The sequence below is a fragment of the Barbus barbus genome (assembly GCF_936440315.1).
Source record: "Barbus barbus genome assembly, chromosome: 48".
Taxonomy (NCBI): domain Eukaryota; kingdom Metazoa; phylum Chordata; class Actinopteri; order Cypriniformes; family Cyprinidae; genus Barbus; species Barbus barbus.
The window spans coordinates 8,740,840-8,749,427 of NC_136726.1; the positions used below are offsets into that span (position 1 = coordinate 8,740,840).

Genomic DNA, 8,588 nt, shown 5'->3' on the forward strand with positions numbered 1-8,588 from the left:
GAGGCAGCGCGAGCTGAGCTGCGGTCCTGCCTCTGGAACACGAAGCCCCGCCCCTCTTGTTACTAGGGTCCCCCATCGAGGCGATAGGATGTTGAGATAAGTCCTTCAGCTCAAGTGCGATTATTGAACGATTCGTTGCCTGCTATCAGCGTTACACACCCAGATATTAAACTAAAGACACGCATGCATGCATCAGTGTGTGTATGCGAGCGTAACTTGTGTTCATCTCTAAACCTGCACCTTTAAATGTGCACAGTGCAGAAGCAGGAATAATAGTAATATAGTGGACAAAACCAAGGTATTCAAATTCATATATGTGTGTGCATATACACACACACACACAGTTTATGTATATTAAAATATATAATTCAATGGTAGCAAATTAATAATCGTTGTATTTTTAAAATAAATAGTTTACACAATATGTACCAGAAAAAGTTTACACAATATATTTACACAATTGTTAGTGAAATTTGAAATTGCAAAAAATAATGCACAATATCTTCCATTTCTGTTTTCAGCAGATGCTGATATTCTCAGAAAGGCCAAATATCAGTCCATCTGCACTAAATATATATTATAAATTAAATAAAAAATATATCAATGTTTTATTTTGTAGATAATAAAATTAATACATAAAATAGACACTATAATTTAGTGATATCAAATTAGATATGTATAAAAAAAAAAATATTTTACACAATATTTAAACACAAAGAAATAAATAAAGAAAGAAAGATTCATTTCCATGTCTGTTTTTAGCAGATATAATAATTTTCTCAGAATGGCCAAAAACCAGATAAATATCATTCCATCTGCACCGAAATTCTCACTCAGAGATTGCTAGTAATTTTCGCACATAATTACAGAGAAATGGCAAGTAACACATTGAATTAAACATGACATTTTGAAGCACAAAATTGGCCTTTTTTAATTTTTTTGGAAGAAAGAAACATTATTATTATTTGTTAAACTTACTCCAATAATATTTGCTTTATCTATGCAACCCTAGAAAGTAGTATAAATCAAATTGTGTATTACTGATATTACGTGTTATTACCTACTGATACTTTTTTTTATTTTTTTTAATGAAGACTCCATTACTGAGGCTAGATATGTCTGAGACAATATACATTGTGTCAGCCTGAGATAATGTACTTACATATGCCTAATATTTAACTTAATATTTGAGTTGCTTTTACAACTTAAATGTTAAAAACAGGCTATGCGTAAATTGTCTCTTTCAGAGAGATGCTCAGGTTCCATATGTTAGTGATACTCAGAGAGAGCTGTCATCAAACATTTATAGACCGGTCCCTGAAGACTTCATAGACATCTGTCTGCAGTCTGTCTTGTACACAGTGTGACCTTTATTGCAGTGACTGGTCTGGGACGTTATGAAGTATGTATTGAGTATTCCTCCTGAAGCCTACAGTCATATATAAGCTTTGATTTGGTCTGTGTGTGTGCGCGCACACTATAGCTCATCTGGAACTGTGGCTGTAACTGATAGTGCTGTCGTGGTGATGGAGCTTGAACTGCTGCTTGTGTACATGATGAATATGCAAGCACCACTAATGAGTCTAATAGAGCAGAAAATTAGATGTTTAATTAGAGGTTATGTACTGTCAAATGCAAAAAGAAAGAATTAAAAGGTGTGTGAATAGTACTCGCAGATGGACCAAAGGAAAACACCAAGAACTCTATTTTTACACCAATATATAACACGCATCTGTCACTAAATCAGTTGATAAAGGACATTTTAAAAAATATTCTAATTTGGTTAAATGCAAAAATAAAGTAATAAAACACATACTTTCATAAGTCTTATTTAATATTTATTGTCACATATTTATAATATTTTAAAATAGTATAATATTTTATTAATTATTGAAAAGAATATATATATATATATATATATATACAGTTGGGCAAAAAAGTATTTAGTCAGCCACCAATTGTGCAAGTTCTCCCACTTAAAAAGATGAGAGAGGCCTGTAATTTTCATCATAGGGACACTTCAACTATGAGAGACAGAATGGGGGGGAAAGAATCCAGGAAATCACATTGTAGGATTTTTAATGAATTAATTGGTAAATTCCTCTGTAAAATAAGTATTTGGTCACATACAAACAAGCAAGATTTCTGGCTCTCACAGACCTGTAACTTCTTCTTTAAGAGGCTCCTCTGTCCTCCACTCGTTACCTGTATTAATGGCACCTGTTTGAACTCGTTATCAGTATAAAAGACACCTGTCCACAACCTCAAACTTACAAGGCCAAAAAACATACATATTCCCAATATATAGGCTACTAGTTAAATTTCTATATATATATCTATATATTCTATACACACACACACACACTTATTGTATTACATATACATATTAAATACATATTATATTTATAATATTTTATATATACAGATTATTTGAAATTATTAAAATTACATGTCACCTTTAGAAAATGTAGGCATATACACAAAAACATATAGACATAGTGCCAATATATAGTAAGCTAGTGTGTAATTACTGCTGTGTTTCCTTTGCTAAATATATTATGGATTAACCAAAACAAAGGAAATGTAAATAAAGAAGCAGTCATGAACAGTCATCTTATCTCAATGCTATGACCTCAAGTGTCATTTGATGGATAAGCTTTAGTCACATAACTAACAGAATGCTTACCTCTAGTGTTCACACTGAAAACTGCAGGGTTTAAACCTTGCTCTTTGTCAGATATACTGTTAGAGGCCCTCTTGTCCTCTAATGGGTTAGTTTTTTGTTTTTTTTTGAAGCAGTATAGTGAAATAGTTCTCAGGGTGGTATTCTGAGTTCGCATTTAAAGGTGACCCTAAACACATGATGTTCATTACATGGTGACCCATGATAATCATTAAAACCAGCTGCTGCTCAAAGTAAGGGACCCATTTAAAAGAAGAAAAACAGGAGGAACTGTGAATGGTGTGTGGTGTACAAAAACTTAGCTTTTCTCAGAAGTACAATGTGATCTAAGTGGTTGCACTGTGTATATATGAGTGCTGCCAAACAATTAATCGCGATTAATCGCATCCAAAACAAAAGTTTAGTTTACAAAATATATGTGTGTGTACTGTGTATATTTATTATGCTTATATAAACACAAACACATGCATGTATATATTTAAGAAAATTATGTTATGTTTATATATTAAATATATTTATATATACTATAAAATATAAATGTATATACATGTAAATATTTTCTAAATATATGCTGTATGTGTGTATTTATATATATATATATACATAATATACACAGTACACATACATATATTATGTAAACAATAACTTATTTTGGAATGCGATTAATCGCAATTAATCTTTTGACAGCACTAATATATACATATATATATATAATATCTTTGTTGTAGTAGAATTCTGTTTTATGTAGTTAAAAATAAGAATTCTTTCTTTTCTTCAAAAATAACTATTTAAAAAACCCTATAAAATATAATTTACTACAAAGACTAACAGATTAGCAATTTTATTGATGCACTAAAATGGATTAATTTGAAAACTGGTTAAAGTTGATTAAAATAGTGTAAATATGCCCATTTGGGTTGATGCAGTGTTATCTTCACTCAATTAAAGTGCAGTAATTTGAAGAAAATCCACCAAACTGGTGTGGGACCAGCAGGGGGTGACTTCTGCTGCGGTATATCACACAATCGTATTTATAAGGCAATTATTTCCTGTACAGCTGTTCATAATCTCTAAATGACTTTCTAAGTGCTGTTTAAAAACTTTTATCAGCATTGAAGCACTTGTTTACTTCATGCTTTTCAAACATTAGAGTAAGCCTTTCCTGCTGTTAAAGGCCTTAAATATTACTCAGTGTGATCACAACAGATCTTAGAAACCATCAGAGAGGCATCACCACACTCTAGGATCATTACGTCTATCCACCTCTCTGATTCTCTAAGGTTACTGCAATGCCCCCTTGAACTTTGAAAATAAGCTAACAGTCAACAAAGACTTAAATACCAAGCATGACGTCATAGACAGCTGTCTAGTTTGAAAGAGAAACTGTAAATAACCCATGTGAAGGTACATAACCTAATGCTAGTCTTCACACATTTTATCAAAACAAATATTTAAGAAATGTCTGATGGAATACGACTAATATGATATTGCAGAGATGTGTGAATATTGAGTATAAGAGAACTATACAGTAAATCCAACATTCAAATTTTCATATTTTGCAGATCTGTTCTGTATCCTGCCACAAGAGGGCATCGTTGAAATGTCTGTATTTGTTATTCCCATCAATGTCTTGCAAAGGTTGCACTCTTTTATATTTCTGCAATTTCTTGTATGTTTTCATGACCGTGCACATTGTCGAGCATTAAGCATATTCATATTAAGCATATTCATTTTGTGCCTGAAAAAAAATTACTGATGTAAACATTGTTGTCACTATTCTTTGATTTATAAATGTTTCTGTTGTTTCAGCATGTGGACTAACCAACAGTTCAGCCGATATGAATATCTCTCTGAATAAAAATAGCAAAAAGGCCAAAAAACATTTCATTATAAGCAACAATGTCTTACACAAATCCTACAATCAGCAGACCCCTTTCCATTAGAGTTTTATGTAGGCTACCTATAGATTATTGAACCTAGATGGTAAATGAGTGTTTGCAAGCTCAGTAAATTTGCTTTAGACCTTTATATTTGCTGACCTAGATACATCAAAGGCTGTATTCCGTCACTGGTATATCCAGTATTGACGTCTTTGCATCAAAAATGCCAGAGGCATTTGGATGTGCATCATTTTAAATCATCACTAACCTATAACCCACATTTAATATCACGGTTCTCACAGAGTAATGGGAAGTCAAACACGCACACATGCCGTTGTTTTATCAACCAAATGTGTTGGATTTCATTGCAATTTACTTATCACACTGGCCTTTACCTTTCCCAGCGTTGAGTCGCTTAGATTAAAGTGTCGTGGCTTGCAAGTTTCTATAGGAACCAGTAGCCTTGTAAGAAGGGCAGCCCTCTCTTACCTCTTGAGGGTGTGTTCGAATAGCCCTTCTCCCCGCCCACAGTGCCGTTCTCTATAAAAGGCCAAGAGCCCTTCACATGTGTCACAAAGACAAGCTGGTCTAACAGGAGCGAGTCACTCGGCTATCACCCTGTTTAATGCAGTGTGTAGAACAAAGCCCTTTCTGAACAGACGCTCAAGACCTCCACTGGAGAACCAGGTGAACAAGGTAAGCCGCCTTCAAAATGTTTGATAAACTTTTGACATTTCAACTTTTGCACAATTTTGGAATAAAACTAAGTGGACCAGTGTTTATAACTGCAGAACCTTCCACTTTTGCAGAGTTTCTACTGTGAGTCCAAACGGATTTGAAATGTGGGTGGTAGAGAAGATCCGAGTGTCCGTCGAAAGGACCAACCTGCCACTTCCCATAACGGAATACAGCTTCAAAATCGGTGACCTCATGTTCGGAGACAAGTCATCCATTGACAAAGCCAAGAAAGTCTTGCTGTGTCCAAACATCATTACCCCGGACACTATCCCCGAGTTCTGCATTCCCCCCAAGATCTCAACCCCAGTGGAGGGCAAGAGTATAGAGCAGGGGAGGCCAACTCCATGTATCCAAGTGTCTCTGTGTGACAAAGGAAGTCCAAAGAAGGAGGTCATTGCCAGAGAGCTTCCCAAAAACCATATAATCCATGTGGAGAGTGTTGATGATGGGCCATTTGACAATGGCTGTAGTGATGAGGAAACCACCAATGCTGATCCTCAAAGCCAGGCTGCACTTTCCCTGCCCCACTTAGCTAAAGCTCAAACCTGCTACGGCTTTTGCACCTTGCTTGAAAGTCCCCACACCAGGAGAAAGGAGTCCCTCTTCCACAACGACCCCAACTCGAGTGGAATCCCCTTGGTTCTTCCCCGGAGTAGATCAAGCACTTGCTCCAAATCAGCTTCCCCCATATTGCCATCTTCATCCTCCCCTTCTTCCTTCAGCCTGAATACTCTTGCTTCTAGACTTTCTCCAAAAGGCTTCACTTTGCACCGACAGGGAACTCTAGATAGCGATACCACTTCCTCAGCAGAGTCCTCCCCTTTCAGTTCTCCTCTCCTGAACAGATGTCCACCAAAACCTTCTCTCCTCAAAGCACTTAACCATGAGAAACTACTCTACCGCAACCTCCGGAAGGTTGCCATGTCCAGAAACAATTCTCTTTCGACGGATGAGAGTAGCTCCACGGACAACAGCCCCAATATTATGAGGAGAGCATCCGAAGGCCTTGTTGAACCTCTCCCATGTGGATTCAGCTTGGCGCCTCCGGCTATCTTCCCCATGGACTTGGTTCTGCACCGGGAGAGGGTGATGAAGGAGAATCTGGTGCCTGTAGGAAGGGACGGTACCTTGCGGCTGTCAGCGGAGTACTGTCCTGAAAACCAGAGACTGCGCGTCCGCCTCATAAGCGCAGAAGGCCTGTACGCTCTGTCAGTGGACCCTAAAAGCATTAACTGCAGCGTCAGCCTCTCTCTCATGCCCGGAAAAATCCAGAAACAGCGCAGCACGGTCATTAAGAAGAGCCGCAATCCAATCTTTAATGAGGACTTTTTCTTTGACGGTATATCGGAGGATTATCTCTGCCAGAGGTCGCTCCGATTCAAAGTCGTTAACAAGATGTCCAGCATGAAAAGAGACTATATTTTGGGCAACTGTGATCTTCCTCTTACTAGCATTGTCACATTATAAATCCAGCTATTGCATAATTTATTTTGTGTGAGTGAGTGCGTGCATGTATTTGTATATTATATGAAGTGTTATTTATTGCCAAATCTGTTTATCTGCCAAAGACTTATTTTTTATTAAACAACAAAAACTATATCAGTCTTGTGGTCTTTTGTTCTCGACGGGAAGCATGATTTTAGGTATTCAGTCAACAAATAATATTTTATTCATGATGAGAACAGCTGTGACTGAATCAAAGCACGGCAGTCTTAAAAGCTTTCGTAATGGCCTCCATTTTTCCTTGTATCATCATGAGCAGCTTGATTGCCACTGACACGTAGCCATTTACATGAAACAAGATTTTTAAATGTAATACAAAGTATGGAGAAATCACTAAACAGTTGCTCTTGTGGCAGACAAATGAGGTTGCTGTTTTAACTATTACCATAGGCAAGATATCGCCGGTTAAATTAGTCAATGGCTTCCTTTTTTCCCCTCACAGAAGCATCTTTTTGGGATTAAAAGATAGTGGGGTGGATGTTAGTTGGGATTACAGTAGCAGCACCTTAACACCATGCTTCCACATCGCTAAATTTAAAAGAGTGCTTGGCCATTTGAGACACCAGTAATACCTAAATGGTGGGGCTTACCATTCACTGATCTTTCATTGGAGGAGGTAAATAATAAGTCACACTGATTGCAAAAGAACTCACCTTCTCTGATTTCTTATAAGCCTGTTGTTTCCTGGTGACCTTTGCAGGGATTATAAATACCCAGACGCGGAGTAATTTGAGAAGGAGATGAGATGGCTCATTCTCATTAAACTAGCCGTTTTTTTTTTTTTCGTTTTTTTTTTTTTTTCAAACAGGCTTGCTACCTAGACCAAGGCTTGCCAGCTAGGCAAGCATTTAGCATGACTAGAAGGAAGGCTATGATTTTCCATGGATAAAAAATCAATAAGATTGATTTCTGAGTATACTGATGAACATTTTTTATTATTTTTTTAATCTGGTTTTGGAAGAAGAATAGTGGAATTCTTCCTCACATGCAGTTTGCGCTTCAAAATTGCCCACTCCATTAAAACTGGAATAGAATTACCATTCTAGTTAGGAGTCACAGAATATATCACAAGAGACCCAGGAATAATAACTCTTTTTGTCAAACTCATCCATCTCTGATCATTTAGTGTGCATATAAAGCACTCTTTCCTGTGCAAAAGCACTTTGATCACATAACACCCTGAAGCACATGGGTTTGTCTTGTGCTTCGCCGGCAGAACTTTCGCATTTATGCATGTGCTGCAATACTTCAAAACAAAACTTTTCTAAAATCATTGTAAAAATTATTTTATTGTTATTTGTTTATCTATTCATATTAATTAATTTTATTATTATTATTTATTTATTTTTAAGTCTACCAAGGGGTGGGTTCTAAATTTGTACAGCTGCTTTTTGTTTTGTACTGTTCCACAGAATAAAAACAGTTAACAAAAAACAACAACAACAAAAACCACGTACAGCCTGCTCTGGGTTATGTGCGCTCTTATTCATGATATCAATATGCAGAAAGAGAGATATTAGTGGAAATGAATGAAAGAGGGAAGTCAGACCTCTTAACATATACATAAAGAACATACATATCAATAACCATGATTATATTCATAACATGCTTTTGACAGATGCTTTTGAATAATTTCATTTAAACTAATCTAATGAAGAGTCATGTTTAGAAAGTAATGAATTACCAAATATAACTCTATACATAATGATAAATATTGCATATGTTTTTGGATTGTTCACTTAAAATGATTTAATAAAATGTATTATTTAAAATGATTTTAAAAA

The 8,588-nt window shown here is 36.0% G+C and overlaps 1 protein-coding gene across 1 annotated transcript; it reads left to right on the forward strand.

The window, feature by feature from the left end:
• Positions 1-5,403: 5,403 nt before the first annotated feature.
• c2cd4a (C2 calcium dependent domain containing 4A) lies at positions 5,404-6,768 on the forward strand (the record flags this gene model as incomplete). The annotated part of the gene is made up of 1 exon (XM_079412404.1): positions 5,404-6,768. The coding sequence occupies one exon, from the start codon at positions 5,404-5,406 to the stop codon at positions 6,766-6,768; it is 1,365 nt and encodes a 454-aa protein (XP_079268530.1).
• Between the last annotated feature and the right edge of the window lie 1,820 nt (positions 6,769-8,588).